This window comes from Papio anubis, chromosome 12 (genome assembly GCF_008728515.1).
Source record: "Papio anubis isolate 15944 chromosome 12, Panubis1.0, whole genome shotgun sequence".
Classification (NCBI taxonomy): Eukaryota; Metazoa; Chordata; class Mammalia; order Primates; family Cercopithecidae; genus Papio; species Papio anubis.
The window spans coordinates 106,632,779-106,651,626 of NC_044987.1; the positions used below are offsets into that span (position 1 = coordinate 106,632,779).

Here is an 18,848-nt window from a genome sequence, read left to right on the forward strand (position 1 = left end):
CTGCTTTGGATAGTGCCATACTTCTCTAATGAGTAATAATGAGAAGCCTGTGTGGGACTGTGGAAACTGTAGCCTCTAGGAAGTATTTCTGTGTCCATGGATCAGCTGTTTGTATCAATGTGTTTTATGATCACACATACATGTCTGAGGCATCTACATTAACGTTTAGTGAAAGAAGCATTGGTTTTCTGGACCACGATGTGAGTATTTGAAACCACTGACAAAAGATATTTATTGAAAATTCATGTGATATGTTGAAAGTAGCTAACGTCTTAAATACCACACGATTTTGCTGAAGAAATTCTAATTGGAAAAGTTAAGTTAGCAAACATAAAAAATTCTCAGAATATGCAATATATATTTGGTTTTAATATATAGCCTAATTTGTTTTCCTTTTCTATTTGCCATATAAGAAGAAAAACAGGTTTCATATACATGTATATAAACCAATTGTTTTATAATCATAATATTTGTTTATGGGATATTATATTTTATATGATACATTAGTAAAGGTGTACAATTACTTTCAGGTATATTTGATTAGAGAGTTTAAAATTGCAGATCATGTCAGATGTATTAGATTGTTAAGGAACCAATGACTCTTAAATTCTGGAGCATATTATAGGTTTTTGTTTATGTATCTAAAAATAATCTCAGCAAACATACTAGTAGGTATATAGGCTCAGGAAAGTATATGGTCTACTGTTATTTAAATAGATTTATAAAACTGTGACTGTGAAATATAATAATATGGAGATTTTTATGTTTTTATGACATTTTATCATTTGAAAATGTTGTGTCTTTAGGAAATGGTTAAATCGTTTTTTTCTAGAAAAATGTTAACTTAGCAGTTTACATTGAAAGCCTAGTAATGCTATCTTTCAGTTTCAAGGTATTATATTTTAAATACTTAAATTATAGAAGACGGTTTATATACCTATTTTTTACAAGTAAACATTTAAATTGCCAAAAGAATTATCCTGTTGAATTTCAACTATCTGTTGAAATAGTTTTGATGATGAAACGAGGAAAAGGCACTAAACCTTCCAGCAAATAATGTGTGAATAAATAACAGAATTCTCTATAGACTACTTTATTCCCTTGCGTTCTTCAGCAGATGTCTCTCTATCAGTCTATAGCTTCAAGAGTGACGGAACTCTGGAATCAGCTGGAATTGGTAATGTGAATGAGACGTGGCTTTTTCATCACAGTTGGATTCTAGAGGCAGCTCAAACTCTCTCTGTACACGTCCTCTGCCACTGCCAGATCTATGTAAATAGAATAATCCTGTCTACATTTGAGGGTTAGTAATCTTGCCGTTTTGCTCAGCAGTGAGTACTCAGAAAGTCTGGGTTTGTATCTGTACTTGTCTCATTGTTCTCTGTAATATAAGTTTGTCTTTAACTGTCAGATCTAGAGACTTTGAAGAACAATGTTTTTTTTTTTTCTTTTAAATTTTGTTTTCTTTTTTTTTTTTTTTTAACTAGCATCCTGTCTGTGTTTGTTATGGCTACCCCCAAAAGCCTCCTGAGTCACCCCAGCAAGCCACAGGAGGTGCACTTCCAGTATTTCCTCACTAAAAGGAATCTTTCTGAAGCAGATTTTAAAGAATACTAGCCTCACTTAATTATCTCATTAATCTTCTTATAGCTTGTGAATACTCATTTAGTAACTAAAATTTCTCTGATTTCTGATTTTAGCCACCTTTTCATTTCCTGAACTCTCCCCAATGGTGGGTTCAACTTTTTCACTATAATTCTGCGCTTCTCGTCAAGATATATTTCATCACAGGTAAAATTACTATGCATGTTATTAAATCATTATCTTCTAAGGCATACAATTTTATTCTGTGCACCCAAAAGGCTTTCCTGAATTATAGGTATCTTATCCTTTTTTTTTTTTTTTTCCTGGACTATCTCTATAAATCTTTTCAAGTTGACAAAGATCTGCATGATCTGTTTTGATTTTATGTTCACAGTGAAGCTATCATTTTTGAGCCCTTCCCAGGTGCCTGCCAGTATTTTAGGAACTTAGTTTTAATAAAACAACAACTGTAAGAGGTAAGGACTATTGGGGTCCCCCTTATAAAATGATGAAAGTAAGGAACAGAGAGCTTTAGTAAATGACCCAAAATCTCTATTTGGAAAAAAAAAATAGTGAAGTTGCAGTTGTAGCTGAAGCAGTGTGGCTCCAGTGTCCACATTATTCACCATATGCTGCATTTTCTCTCTAAGAATGTCTCAGATCTTATAGGTACATACTCGGTGATAGACTTACAGTCACTATTTACTGTAATCATGAAATCCCATTTCCCACTGACTACCATTGTTCAGTAAGGGTCATGAGCTTGGAAATTTTTATTTAATTATAAATTTATAAAAAATGAAAAAAAATGTTAGCAGAATACCATAAAGGAGAGGTACACTCATAGTTCTGTAGATAGTTGACTAGAAAGGAGTCTGAATTTCTCAAATGTAATCCTATTGTTTTCCAGTGAGCAAACTGAGATAAGACTTGTAAATACGTTCAGAAAATGACCCAAATCCATGCCTTTTTACACTGAACATGGAATTTCTACTAGAACATGCTTCATTTTGGAATCTGGTAACTAAGATTCTTCTTTTTGCCTACTCTTGGTATCTAAGTAGTGTTATGAATAAAACTGCATCCCGCTGTTCTGTACCTTTTTCTACAGTGTCTATTTTCTCCTCTCTCTCTACCTAGTTAATCTCAAGAATTCAGAAGAAAAAAACTCCTGGCATATTTGGTAGTTGGTGATAGCCATGAGTTAGTTCACTTGAGTTCAAATTAACTTCTGAAAATTTGAATATTGTATATAAATATGGTAAAAATTGGAATATAAGCAAGGATAAAATGGAGAGAATCACAGCTCCTTATAAGGTGGACAGAGAGTCAGACTAAGTAATTGCTAAAGGGAACAATGTAATAAAAATATAATCATTATTTATACAGTTCAGAGTCCTGTCTTTTGGCATGTAATGAAAGACTAATGAATACTGAACATCCTTCGAGGCATGAAGGAATGGAGTCTAATAGTAGAAGGCCAGAGTACTGAGTGAGATATTTCAGAAAATGTTATTCTTGGTGCGACCCAGATCATACTATAAAGATACCAGAAATACAAACACCAAGGGATAAAGCTATGTCAATTTATTTATATAGAGTTTATTACCACTACCAATCAATTTATTTTATATAGAGTTTATTACCGCTACCAAAGAGTAAGGTTTTTGAGACCAAGAACCCATTGCCTATTCATCATAGCTGACTTCTATGCCAAGAAAAATGCTTTAAATAAGAAGTTATGTAATATATGAATGGCTATTGGAGCTTTAACACTCCTTCTGTATGGAATATTCACTAAAACATAGAGGTGGAAGCCTTTACCTGTGGCTGAAAATAAAATCTTTGAGGAGAAATAGTCATCAAGGGAAGATGGGCTCTTTGAATGAGAAACTCAGTAGAGACTTACTCAATGTTTATTGTGTTTTAATCACTATTCAGGATACAACAGTGAAGATGTGCTCTGTGACACAGTGGATGTGATCATATTCCTGTTCATTATTCCATTACAGGTCCTGTTCTCCTGAGCTCTAACCTCTGATACACCTTCTGAAAAAGAGTAAATGAGACAGAATAACAGTATTACAGAATTTGTCCTCCTGGGCTTCTCTCAGGATCCTGATGTGCAAAATGCATTATTTGTCATGTTTTTACTCACATATATTGTGACCATGGTGGGGAACCTGCTCATTGTGGTGACTATTATTGCCAGCCCTTCCTTGGGCTCCCCAATGTACTTCTTCCTTGCCTGCCTGTCATTTATAGATGCTGTGTATTCCACCACCATTTCTCCCGTATTGATTGTAGACTTACTCTGTGATAAAAAGACTATTTCCTTCTCAGCTTGCATGGGCCAGCTATTTATAGGCCACTTGTGTGGTGGTGCTGAGATCTTCCTTCTGGTGGTGATGGCCTATGATCGCTATGTGGCCATCTGTAAGCCACTGCACTATTTGACCATCATGAATCGACAGGTTTGCATCCTTGTCTTGGTGTTGGTTGTGACTGGAGGTTTTGTGCATTCTGTGTTTCAAACTGTTGTTGTGTACACTCTCCCCTTCTGTGGCCCCAATGTCATTGACCACTTTTACTGTGACGTTTACCCGTTATTGGAACTGGCGTGCACTGACACCTACTTTATAGGCCTCGCTGTTGTTTTCAATGGTGGAGCAATGTGTATGGTCATCTTCACCCTTCTACTAATCTCCTATGGGGTCATCCTAAACTCCCTTAAAACCTACAGTCAGGAGGGAGGGGTAAAGCCCTGTCTACCTGCAGCTCCCACATTACCGTGGTTGTCCTGTTTTTTGTTCCCTGTATTTTCATATATGTGAGACCTGTTTCAAACTTTTCTATTGATAAATTCATGACTATATTTTTTACAGTTATTGCACCCATTTTGAACCCTTTTATATACACGTTGAAAAATTCAGAGATGAGAAATGCTATAGAAAAACTCTTGTGTAAAAGTTAACAATATTTAGAATAAGAGTGTCCATTCTCTTGTAGATAAGGAGGTATGTAGACAAGGTCTTCCCAGTGAAATGTTCAGACTTCTAAGGATAATTCAAGGATCCCAAAGTGGGAAGGCAGGACTGAGATGCTCCCAGCTCAATTAAGAAGTCATCCCATCATGGCATCTGTTTGAAGTTCAAGATCTCAGCCTCTATATCCAGACTGAGAGTGGATGGAGCTGCTAGGGTTCAGGTCCTATTGTGCACATTTTAAATTATGGTTTTTCTCTATTATACATCTATTGAGTCGGGATATATCGATTGAGTCAGAATGGATAAAGGGAGGCACAGGTAATTAAAATAGATGCTCCTGTTCAAAAGGGAAAGCTACGGTGATTCCCTCTGAGTAATTTATTTAAAGGCCTGGGGAATATACAAGCACCATATTCACAAATATCTTTGAAACTGGCCCTTCTCAGGTTTGAGCTGAAACTCTATTTGCCATCAGAAAATACTCTTAAGAATCTTAGAATTATGTTCGTACAGTTTAAAGTACTTTTGAGACACACCATTAAATTTTTCTGAAGTCTTTTCAACATGTCTTAACATCCACAACTTTGAAATGACTTTTATTTTGATGACCTTTCTTACTTTTAGAGTGCTTAGCTCTTTGCAGAGACTGGAAAGGGAAACGATTTTTATCTCTGAAACCATCAAGTTCTGGCTCTTTTATGTTTCTTGTAAATTCTGTCTGAAAATGTAACAGTTAATCTTTTAAGTAATACATATATATATATTTTAAAAATCTATGACTTATAAGGTACAGTAGTGCCATAAGAAACAGCTGTAACTTTTAATATTCTATTTGGAAATTTTAGCCAAATCCACCTATTAAGTACATTTTTTATTTTCTGCCTTATTATAGGTGACAGAATTACTAAATTTTTTCAGCACTGGATAGTGACTGACTTTTTTTATAGCCGGCAGAACAGTTACATCTGTATTTTCAGCCTTTACTTATAATATCCTGGAGGCCCCTATTTTCGTATACTAAAGCCAGTGCCATACACTTTCAATTGTTGTTATGGAAGCACTACACCTTGACTTGCCACTTTTTATTCTGGTTCTTTCTTCGTGTATGGTGCAGGACTCCACATTTTGTGATTTCATACAACCATCATTTTATTTTATCTCAAAATTTTGTGAATCAGGAATTCAGATAGTAGTTGGCTGGGTATTTCTTCTGTTTTGTGTGGCAAGGGCTGAAGTCACTGTCTTATTCAACTGATAACTGAGATTTATGTAAACGCAGAATAACTCAATTCATATTTGTAGCCTATTGGAAGGGATCACAGTAAGAGATGCACTGGATCCCTCTTCCTTTCTCTTTAAATGAAGGAACACAAGATCACTCCAGAGAATAGTCCAGCGTTTTACATGGTGGTCAGATATCCCATTGGTAGAAAGTAGTTGGGTCCAGCCAGTTAAGGGCTATGTCCAGAACTGACACAATGTCACTTGCATCATATTCTATTTGTCACAGGGATCACATGACCACCCAGATTTGAGATTTTACAGATATAAAAGATAATCTTTGATGGGGAAGTGGCAAAGTCACTTTGCAGAGCAGCGTGCAGAACAATTGTCTACATCTCAAAAAGAGCATATTGGAGTTGTATTCATTTTAAGTTGGATCCATAAATCATCCTGTACTGACAACATCTTAGCAATGTTGGGTTTTCTAATTCCTGAATACAGTATATCTGTTAGGTATTTCGAATGTTTAGTTTTGAAGAGTTTTGTAGTTTATATTCATGTAAGGATCTTCCTTATCTATTCCTCAGTATTTATGTTTTCAGATTTCATCACAGATTTTTAATTTAAAAAAAATTCCAATTGTCATTGTTGCAAGTATATGTAAAGGAAATGGAATTTTTTATTTGACACTTGAGTCCTATAAACTTGCTAAATTTACTTCTTATTCCTACAAAGTTATTCTTTAGGGTTTTCTGAAGCGCTATCACGTTAGGTACACGTAACGAAAGCACATTACTTGGAAAGACATATGAGGTGTTTCAGTTTTTTTGTGCATGTCATTTTTAGAAGGTTGCCCTTTCCCTACATTTTACCTAATTCATCTAATCTGTCAAATTAATTGAAATGATGTATTTCATAACAATCCTTTTCTAACCTTTTAAGTCTAAAGGATCTATGGGTCATTATTTGTTTTATGATTTCTGATGTTGGTAATTTCATTTTCTCTTTCTTTTGATCACTCATGCTGGCAATTTATCAATTTCATTATAAAATTCCAACTTTTGGCTATTTTCATTTACTCTATTTTATGTTTTCTATTTTATTGGTTTTGATATTTATGTCCTTTCGTTTACTTACCTTGGCTTTTATATACTCTTCTTATTCTAGCTTCTTAAGGTGAAGGTTCAGATGGCTGCTTTTGAACATTTATTTAAAATGTAAGAATTCATAGCTATATATGTTTCTTTAAGTACTGTTCTGATTACACCTTACACATTTGGATATGTTTTTCTTATTGCTAATTTCTAAATATTTACTTATTTCCATTATACTTTTTTCTTTGATTCATAGATTCACTAAATATTTATTAGCATGCTTCCCAATATTTGAAGCATATTCTAGATATATTTATAAGTTATTTATTTATTCATGGCAAATTATTTCAAAACTTAGTGATTCAAACAATATGTACTCATTGTCAATTTTTGTAGGTCAGGAAACTAAGGCTAGTTTAGAAGGTTCCCATGCTTCAAGGTCTCTCACAAAACTGTAATCAAGGTGCTGGTTGGGGTTACCATCTCATATAAAACTTGACTGAGGAAGGATTTACTTCCACACTGATATTGAGATGTAGGTCCTATTTTTACATTAGTTCTTCATCTTGGAATCATAATTTAAACCATGGTATCTTTGACCATATCTGATAGTTCTTCAGAATTAAACATGTTTGTGCGGTTTTAGCACTTGCCAGTAACACAGCATAGCACTTATAGACATGCTCTTTGAATTTTAGCAGTAACACAGATTACATTTGGGGTGGAATAATTTAATCCATGTATTAGATAAGTTGAAAATGACTAACTTTTAGTGTACCCTCTTATGTGATAAGTGTCTACATAAAGTATTTATGTAATAAATATTTTAGCTGGTTCAGATAGGTATTTATGGGACTCTTTATCTAAGACTTTTATGACATAGAGATCCAATATTTAACTAAATGTATAATGAGATGTAGGGATTCAGTGGACCCAGTGGTAAGCCAAGTCATGGAAATAACAATGGAAGTCCTTGAATACTGCTCCCTTGTTGGCAAATACAAATTTCTTTATTGTAGAAACAGTTATTGAATTGATATGGGAATAAAATTTAAAAATTGAGTTAATGAATGTATTAATCTGTTTTCACACTGCTGGTAATGACATACCCAAGACTGGGAAGAAAAAGAGGTTTAATTAGACTTACAGTTCCACAGGGCTAGGGAGGCCTCAGAATCATGGTGGGAGGTGAAAGGCACTTCTTATATGGCAGTGGCAAGAGAAAAATGAGGAAGATACAATTCAAGTTGATATTTGGGTGGGGACACAGCCAAACCATGTCAGTGGGCTATAGATCATTACTGTTATATCTGACATAGATGCAGGTCTTGATCAAAAGCCAGTACTCTAACCTAAAACTGCAGCACTATGATTACCTATTTTTGCAAGAATCCGAAAGTCAACTTCCCTTCTTAGGCTCTCTGCCTCTGAGCCTCAGGGCTTCTTGGACATGGACTTTCTAATAGGAAGGGTAAGGCCCTCCTTACTGGGAACACTTTTAGAGAAGAGAACCTGGGGCTGGTTGTCTTTTATTCTGGCTGAAATATTACTTGCCTTACCTAAATATTTCATAACATGAAACCCATAAATTATTCAATTTACTTTAAAATTATTTTTTTCATAATGCAGGCATTTCACATTACTTGTCATTTAGTTATTCTTCCTAGCAATAATCAGTTCTTTTATCTCTAGCAATTTTTTAAGAAAAAAGTATACAGAGAGGTTGCTTCATTTGAATTTGTTCCAAATATTCTAATTAACTAGTCTTTAATGACCTTACTGTCTCTTTCTAAAATATTGTTGATGCAAAATTCATAGATTGTGTCTACACACAAAAATGGAAGAATTATTTTTCTGATAGAACAACCCAGGAGATATCAAAAAAGTTAACTTTCTGCCCAAGGTAGAGTATGTCTTCAGTTGGTATCTGGTCTTCTAAGTGTAATGTTTTTTGTAATATCTACCATTGCTTGTAAAAATGAGCGAAAGGTCTCAATTTCCTGGAATGAAATTGGGGAGATATAGAGACATGCTTTTACTTAGGAAAGAAGTGGTCTTATGGATATGCTAGAGTTTTTAAATGTAAGTGAGACTTAGAGAAGTTCAGTAAGTGACTCAAAGTCACATGGTAAGTGGTAAAGTTGGAGTTACAACTGAGGCAGTGTGGCTCCTCTGTCCATATTATTCACCACATGCTACGCTTTCTCTCCAAGGATTTCTTGGATCTGAAATATGCACATATTGAGTGGGAAATCTGTAGTCATAAGTTACTCACACTACTCATGAAACATTTACCACTGACCACCATTATTCATGCAACAGTCATGAGCTTGGAAATTGCCATTTAATTATAAATATATGAAAAATGAACAAAAGCAGAATAGAATAAGGGACAGGTGCACTAATAGTTTTGTAGATGGTTGACTAGAAAGGATTCTCAGTTCACTTAATTTAATCACTTTGTTTTCCAGTGAGCAAACTGAGACAGACATGTAAATGCATTCAGAAAATGAATCAAATTGATGTCATCTTCCAGTGAACTTAGAATTTCTCTTTGAGTATGCTTTTTTTTTTTTTTTGAATCTGGACACTAAGGGTCTATTTTTGAGTACTCTCAGTATCTAAATAGTGTTATAAATAAAACCATTTACCACTGTTCTGTAACTCTTTCTACACTGTCTATTTTCTCCTGTCTCATTATCTAGTTCACCTGAAGAATCTGGAAAAAAATACTCACAGCTAATGTGGCAGTTGGTGATAGCCATCAGTTAGTTTTCTTGAGTTCAAAATTATTTGCTGAAAGTCAGGATACTGTATGTTTATATGATAAAAAAATTGTAGAATAGGTAAGGATAAGATGCAGAGATGTACAGCTTCTTATAAGGCAGAGGGTCAGACCAAGTAATTGCTACAGCGAATAATGTGATAAATAGGACTTTACTATTTTTACAGGTTAATGTCCAGTCTCTTGACATTTAATTAGATATTTATAAAGACTGAACATCTTTCGAGGCATGAAGGACCGAACGTGTAACTGTGGAATGCCATAGTACTGAGTGAGATATCTCAGAAGATGTTATTTTCTATGCTACACAGAACATAACAGTAAAGACATCACAACAACTACAAACTCAAAGCACTGAGTCTTCGTTAATTTATTTAGAGTTTATTACCATCAGGAGAAAGTAACTTTCCTGAGACCAATAGTCTGTTGCCTGTAAATCATAGCTGACTTCTGTGCTAAGAAATATGTTTTAAATCAGGAGTTATAAAATATATGAATGGCTGTTGGGCCTTTCACTCATCTTCTATACAGAATATTCACTAAAAGTTAGAAGCAGAAACTCTGCCTGTAGGCTCAAAATAAAATCTTTGAGGAGATGAACTCAGTAGAGACTTACAAAATATTTATCATCTGTGTAAATCACTATTGAGGATACAACAATGAAGATGTGCTCTGTGACATCATGAATGTAATCATATTCCTCTTCACTACTTCATTACATGTCCTGTTCTCCTGAGTTGTCAACTGGGACACAAGTTTTAAAGAATACTAAATAGAACTGAGTAACAATATTACAGGATTTGTCCTCCTTGGCCCAACTCAGGATCCTGATGTGCAAAATGCATTATTTGTAATGTTTTTACTCATATACACTGTGACTATGGTGGGAAACCTGCTTATTGTGACTATTATTGCCAGCCCCTCCTTGGGTTCCCCAGTGTACTTCTTCCTTGCCTGCCTGTCATTTATAGATGCTGTGTATTCCACCACCATTTCTCCCATATTGATTGTAGACTTACTCTGTGATAAAAAGACTATTTCCTTCCCAGCTTGCATAGGCCAGTTATTTATAGACCACTTGTTTGGTGGTACTGAGATCTTCCTTCAGGTGGTGATGGCCTGTGATCGCTATGTGGCCATCTGTAAGCCACTGCACTATTTGACCATCATGAATCGACAGATTTGCATCCTTCTCTTGGTGTTGGCTGTGACTGGAGGTTTTGTACATTCCGTGTTTCAAATTGCAGTTGTGTATAGTCTCCCATTCTGTGGCCCCAGTGTCATTGACCACTTTGTCTGTGACATTTAGACATGACTGGAGCTGACGTGCACTGATACCTACTTTCTAGGCCTCACTGTGGTTTTCAGTGGTGGAGCAACCTGTATGGTCATCTTCACCCTTCTACTAATCTCCTGTGGAGTCATCCTAAACTCCCTTAAAACTTACAGTCAGGAAGGGAGGCGTAAAGCCCTGTCTACCTGCATCTCCCACATTGCCGTGGTTGTTCTCTTTTTTGTTCCCTGTATTTTCATATATGTTAGACCTGTTTTGAACTTTCCTATTGATAAATTCATGACTGTGTTTTATACAGTTAACACACACCCATGTTGAATCTGTTAATATACACACTAAGAAATTTGGAGATGAGAATTGCTGTAAAAAAAACTGGTGTAAAAACTTAAATATAGTTAGATTAAGTAAAAGAAAATAGGAAGAGAGGAACTTAAACTATGTTTGCAGACAACGTAATTCTGTATTTAGAAAGCCCCATAGTCTTGGCCCAAAAGCGCCTTGATCTGATAAACAACTTCAGCAAAGTCTCAGGATACAAAATCAATGTACAAAAATCACTAGCATTCCTGTACGCCAGCAACAATCAAGCCAAGAACCAAATCAAGAATGCAATCTCATTCATAATTGCCACAAACAGAATAAAGTACCTAGGAATACAGCTAACCAGAGAGGTGGAAGATCTCCACAATAATGTTTTCTTTTTACTTTTTTTTTTCCTTCAGAAACAGGGTTTCACTATTTTGCTGAGGCTGAGCTTGAATGCACAATCTTCCTGCCTTAACCTCCAGAGTAGCTGGGACTACAGGTGTGTGACTCCACTCTGGGCCCACTGTTTTCTACAGAAATTTTTTGGGGAGTTCAGCATCAAATCTGGGGTCATACATTAAATTTAGTTGATATTTCACTTTATTTTAACCTGGACAGCTTTTTAGTACTTCTTTAACTTTTTCTTACATTAACATTTTGAGGAACATCTCCCACTTGCTTTGCAGAATATCTTTCAATCTGAGTCTGATAATTTCCTTATTTTGAGATTAAACTTATCCATACATGTCAGGCATGCTACATGCTAACTTATCTTTGCCTGCATCAAATTACAAATTGAATTAAGGGTACTAAGGTTCAACCTGTTTACCTTGATTAGGACATCTTTGAGGCCACCCCTACCTTAAAGTTTCCTATAATACTGGCCTTTGATGCAATTACGTTCATGTTAATGTCTCTCTCTGTCCACTGTTTTGTTACAGGTGTTATTCCCTACAGCACTCACCAACAAATCCTGCATACAAATCTAGCAGAAATGATTTTTTTTTTTGGAAACCCAACCTACACATTTTTGTAAATGTTCTTTGCTCTTGGTTCTCTCAGAGGGGGTAATGAATTGAAATGTTAAGGTTCTCTTTTTGTGGTTTCTTCTTACCAGGCCTCTGTATAGATAGAGTAAGAGTTAAGGTTTTGGGGTGTCTTCAAAGATTTCTAGTTCATAGGTGACTTTTTTATATTTTTTTCAGCATAGTGAAATTTAAGTGAGGAAGGAAGAATTAAAATACCTGTAGATTTTGTCATACTTCTTTGTTTCCTCAGGACTTTAATTTCCTCTTTTCACTTCTTTATTTTTCTTTACCATGAAGTCACCCAAGAGTACATTTCCTTGCTACTTATCCTCATCTCTTCCAGAAGTGATGCCTTTTGGAGAATAGGAGAATACCATCGTAGGTCCTGCATATTTTCATTTTTTCCCTCTGCTCAACATCCTGCTTCATCAGACATCAAATCTCTTTCATTAGTGATTTTGAAATGGGTGTGACTTACACTTTTGTGGGTGATTCTGGCTGTGCTCCGTCTCCCTTAGGCTTCCTAGTTCCCTCTCCTGTTCTCTACAGTCTTTTCAGGGTTCCCTTACCTTTCTCTCTGTTTGGAGCTGCAGAGATCTCTCTGCTGGGATTTGATGTTTATTTCTCTATTTAGAGGTAATTTGGGATTCATAGTATTCTCAGTGTCAGTTATGCTGAATGTCCTAGTTATGTGTGATATTATGTACTTGCTGTGCTGTATGCACTGAATTTTTTTGGAGGATGTATAGAGAGATTTTGATTTCAGGAGCTGCCATTGTTATCAATCAGGCAAGAGAAAGAAATCAAGGGTATTCAGTTAGGAAAAGAAGAAGTCAAATTGTCCCTCTTTGCAGATGACATGATTGTATATTTAGAAAATCCCATTGTCTCAGCCCAAAATCTCCTTAAGCTGATAAGCAACTTCAGCAAAGTCTCAGGATACAAAAGTAATGTGCAAAATTCACAAGCATTCGTATACACCAGTAACAGACAAACAGAGAGCCAAATCATGAATGAACTTCCATTCACAATTGCTTCAAAGAGAATAAAATACCTAGGAATCCAACTTACAAGGGATGTAAAGGACCTCTTCAAGGAGAACTACAAACCACTGCTCAGTGAAACAAAAGAGGACACAAACAAATGGAAGAACATACCATGCTCATGGATAGGAAGAATCAATATCATGAAAATGGCCATACTGCCCAAGGTTATTTATAGATTCAATGCCATCCCCATCAAGCTACCAACGAGTTTCTTCACAGAATTGGAAAAAACTGCTTTAAAGTTCATACGGAACCAAAAAAGAGCCCGCATCTCCAAGACAATCCTAAGTCAAAAGAACAAAGCTGGAGGCATCAGGCTACCTGACTTCAAACTATACTACAAGGCTACAGTAACCAAAACAGCATGGTACTGGTACCAAAACAGAGATATAGACCAATGGAACAGAACAGAGTCCTCAGAAATAATACCACACATCTACAGCCATCTGATCTTTGACAAACCTGAGAGAAACAAGAAATGGGGAAAGGATTCCCTATTTAATAAATGGTGCTGGGAAAATTGGCTAGCCATAAGTAGAAAGCTGAAACTGGATCCATTCCTTACTCCTTATACGAAAATTAATTCAAGATGGATTAGAGACTTAAATGTTAGACCTAATACCATAAAAACCCTAGAGGAAAACCTAGGTAGTACCATTCAGGACATAGGCATGGGCAAAGACTTCATGTCTAAAACACCAAAAGCAATGGCAGCAAAAGCCAAAATTGACAAATGGGATCTCATTAAACTAAAGAGCTTCTGCACAGCAAAAGAAACTACCATCAGCGTGGAAAGGCAACCTACAGAATGGGAGAAAATTTTTGCAATCTACTCATCTGACAAAGGGCTAATATCCAGAACCTACAAAGAACTCCAACAAATTTACAAGAAAAAAACAAACAACCCCATCAAAAAGTGGGCAAAAGATATGAACAGACACTTCTCAAAAGAAGACATTCATACAGCCAACAGACACATGAAAAAATGCTCATCATCACTGGCCATCAGAGAAATGCAAATCAAAACCACAATGAGATACCATCTCACACCAGTTAGAATGGCAATCATTAAAAAGTCAGGAAACAACAGGTGCTGGAGAGGATGTGGAGAAATAGGAACACTTTTACACTGTTGGTGGGATTGTAAACTAGTTCAACCACTATGGAAAACAGTATGGCGATTCCTCAAGGATCTAGAACTAGATGTACCATATGACCCAGCCATCCCATTACTGGGTATATACCCAAAGGATTATAAATCATGCTGCTATAAAGACACATGCATACGTATGTTTATTGCGTCACTATTCACAATAGCAAAGACTTGGAATCAACCCAAATGTCCATCAGTGACAGACTGGATTAAGAAAATGTGGCACATATACACCATGGAATACTATGCAGCCATAAAAAAGGATGAGTTTGTGTCCTTTGTAGGGACATGGATGCAGCTGGAAACCATCATTCTTAGCAAACTGTCACAAGAACAGAAAACCAAACACCGCATGTTCTCACTCATAGGTGGGAACTGAACAATGAGATCACTTGGACTCGGGAAGGGGAACATCACACACCGGGGCCTATCATGGGGAGGGGGGAGTGGGGAGGGATTGCATTGGGAGTTATACCTGATGTAAATGACGAGTTGATGGGTGCTGACTAGTTGATGGGTGCAGCACAGCAACATAGCACAAGTATACATATGTAACAAACCTGCACGTTATGCACATGTACCCTAGAACTTAAAGTGTAATAATAATAAAATAAAATAAATTAAAAAAGACATCTGAATATCAAGTGTCAAATATTTCCATATTTAATTTTCTTCTTTCTTATCTTCATAATAATTTTTAAATTATAGGTCCTAATTACTTGTTTCTATATTTCTTTTTAAGAGGTGCATAAATTTTCCCTTCTCTGGGCAAAATTTCTGAGTTGGGTTTGATATGTAGATGTTATCTCATCTGAGTTGGATGGAAACTTTTAGTAAGTTGATTATCAATGATCTTTGCTATTCTCATTAAGTATGTTTGCCACACACAAAACCTTAAGCTTTCCATTTTACTCTGGTGCTTTCTTAGAGTTGAGAATTTCAACTGTATACTCATTAATCAGAAGCAAGTTAATCTTGCTCATGCAACTTTATGTTTTTGTGTTTTAATAAGGGGCTTGCTCTTTGATGCTACAATGCTACTTTTTTCACACTTAAAAGTGATTGTCCAGGAGAAACTTCTAAAAATGTAGAATACCCTGGAAAGATCATGTGGAAGGGCTCTTTTCTCTGGGGCATGATTCCTCAGTGAATTAATACTGAATGAGCAGCCGTGGGGACAAACAGTTTGAACAACTCAGTGAAATATTTTGTTGTTTATTGTTAAGTCATATCTTCTCTTACCTGGGAGAAGGTTTCTCCTCAGATATTAATGTTACTGTCCAAATATAAAATAAAAGCCGTTACCTTACTAGACATGAACCATACTAAAGCAGTCATATGAACATATGAGTGCTTTTAAAATATTCAAAACCGAGCCAAGTTTCTAGATTATCTTTGTGCACTATTGACTATGGAAGTTATAAAAGGTTCGTTCAATCAATGAGGTCAGTAAACATAATAAGGAGCTTTTAAATTTCTTTAACTTTGATATGTACATTTCTCAATGACATCTTTTCAATTTGGTGATTCATCAGTCATATCAACTGTTTATTCCTGAAACCAACTCTGGATAATCCCATAGTCCGAATGAAAATGTTTACGAAATTTGGAGAAGATGATCATGCTTTGTTCAGGCAAAAGGAGATATATCCCTGTGTGACAAAGCATTTGCAACTTTAGTGACCGTTTGCCCTCTTCTTTTCTTTGCAGTCACGCCTGGATTCATAGGGTTGCAATCCTGACTTATTTTCATCAAACTAGGCAGTCATCTTCTAGGACCAAAGAAAAAACTGTAGAAGCCTGGATTTGGAACAAGTGACCAAGGAGGAAATAGAAAACCAAGGTAACAAATTAACAAAAAATTTTTCACTGCTATTATGATAGGGATAAAATAGATTTTGTTTGAATGAGTTATACATCTTTTGTAAGAAGTAGGTTTTATCACTTAATCTCAAGCGTTTTATGCCAGAACCTCCAAGAATAAGACAACTTACACATTTTCTTCATTTTATAGTATAATAATAGAATAAATACAATGGCAATAATTTTCCCTAAATTTTTAATTAGAATTGTTTAATGACATATTGAAATACAGAAAATGCATAGCACAACAAAACAATATAACGTGACTATATTTATTATTTATAATGGCTTCATTTAGATTGCTTTATGTAATTTAGAGAATGCAACCATTATTTATCTTATATCTTAATACATTGATAATAATAGTAAAGATTACTATAGTTCTTTATTTTTTTTCACCTTGTATATAGTATTTTTAAATGTCCTGGTTCTGTGCTGATGTTTTATTTGTGTTGTTATTTTTTATTGTGGTAAAATATACATAACACATTGTTGTGCAACTATCATCACTGCCCATCTCCAAAACCTTTTCATCATCCTAAACTGAAACTCCATACCCATGAAACAATAATTTTTTCTTACCCCCTCCCCTTAGCTCCTGGTATCCACTGTTGTACATTCCGTGTCTATGAATATGACGATTCTAGGTGTCTTGTAAAAGTGAGATCATAACGTATTTGTCGTTTTGTGTCTGGCTTAGTATGTCTTCAAGGTTCACCCGTGTTATAGCATTATCACAGTTCCATTGCTTTTTTTTTAAGGTTGAATGATATCCCCTTGTATGTATATACTACAGTTTGTTTATTCATTCATTAATTGATGGGTATTTAAGTTGTTTCCATTTTTGGCTATTGTAAATAATTCTGCTATGAACATCAGTGTCCAAATATTTTTTTCAGTCTGTGATTTCTATTCTTTTGTGCATATGCCCCAAATAACATTGACATTACCATGTGAAAATTCACCATCTGTCTTTCTCCATAGCTCTTTGACATGTATCATTAAAATTAATTTATTCTGAAGTACCTTTTTGTAGGTTAGGGGATCAACTGGGTACAAAACAGGATGTGTCCAGTTTTACTCACTACGATTTTAAAACCCTAAAAATAGGGACATATTCACGTAATTAATTCAGGCAGAAATTGATGTTGGCATTTTCCCTAAGTTTCTATAGATCTTGTACCTAAGAAATTTATAACCTCTTTTTCCATGGACACGAAATTACCCTTTCTGTTAAGGTGTATGTGTAGGTGCATAAATTTACCTAGTAGCTAGATTTTTCAGAATACAAGTTTTTATATTTTGTAAAAATTGTTACTGTGGAATACCTATCATGGATTCACATTTTCTGAGTATTTCTTAATGATTTACTCATTCTTATTGAATATGTTAAGAAATTTGAAGAATCTTACAAATGTTTGAATCAGATATATATGTTTTCATAAAATATAATACTGATAAAATACAGAATTTTTAATCATCCAAAGTGATAATTTTCAATAGTTTAGAATAATAGTAATGCTCCAAAGAACATTTTAATAAGTGAAATGTCTATTGAGTACTTGAAATAAATACGTGTTATAAGTACAAACTGTCAACAGGAGAGACTGTCCTACTGGAGGTTATCTCCTGAATGCTCAGGTAGCTCCTGTAAATTGTGAGTACTTATTTTTCCATTATAAATGCAGAATAGTTTTATAAATGTCAGTAAAGGTATTTAATTATGTATATATGCAACAAAATATCAGAAGCCTCAAAGATGGAACTTCCAAGAAAGCTAATCTTATCTACTGACTTAGCCTAAAGTTTAAAAGCTGATTTTTAAAATTTTTCTTTGGCCCAAATATAAAGATTCCTAGAAGTAAGTGCTGACACTGATGCTGAGTTAGCTTCCAGGCCACCTCCTGATTGGCAGCTCTGGGGATCTGATAATCTTCTATTCACAACTCATTCAGGACTCTCAACCAAAATGCTTACCAATATTTCATTCAGCTTATGGCCTTTACTTATTTCCATATGCCTTTACTAAGTTATCTTTTATTTTATTTATGTCTATGTTTTTACTCTCCCTCTGACCCTTAAATATGTCTTGGCTTGCTTTGATGCATAAAGGATAGAAAAATCTCCTGACCATCACAAATGAGCATCACTATATATTCACTCACATATACCTTCCAGTTAAAACCATGAAGCCTCATCATTGTGGTTAAAGCAATACATTTGTATTTTTTAAATTCTTTTTTTTTAATTATACTTTAAGTTCTGGAGTACATGTGCAGGACGTGCAGTTTTGTTACATAGGTACACATGTGCCACATTGGTTTGCTGCACCAATCAACCCTTTGCCTACATAAGGTAATTCTCCTAATGCTATCCCTCCCCTAGCTCCCCACTTCCCGACAGGCCCCGGTGTGTGATGTTCCCCTCCCCGTGTCCATGTGTTCTCCTTGTTCAACTCCCACTTATGAGTGAGAACATGTAGTG

General features: G+C 35.2%; 1 protein-coding gene and 1 pseudogene across 1 annotated transcript; both read left to right on the forward strand.

Annotated features, from left to right (window-relative positions):
• The first annotated feature begins 1,321 nt into the window (after positions 1 to 1,321).
• Positions 1,322 to 6,403, forward strand: LOC101012664 (olfactory receptor 4A5). Its single transcript, XM_031653560.1, is given in 6 exon segments — positions 1,322 to 1,331; positions 1,701 to 1,791; positions 2,495 to 2,604; positions 3,597 to 4,332; positions 4,335 to 4,550; positions 4,553 to 6,403. Coding segments are annotated over 3 exon segments (942 nt in total). The 5' UTR covers positions 1,322 to 1,331; positions 1,701 to 1,791; positions 2,495 to 2,604; positions 3,597 to 3,647; the 3' UTR covers positions 4,594 to 6,403.
• A 4,043-nt stretch (positions 6,404 to 10,446) lies between these two features.
• LOC101013391 lies at positions 10,447 to 11,624 on the forward strand (annotated as a pseudogene).
• The last annotated feature ends 7,224 nt before the right edge of the window (positions 11,625 to 18,848 follow it).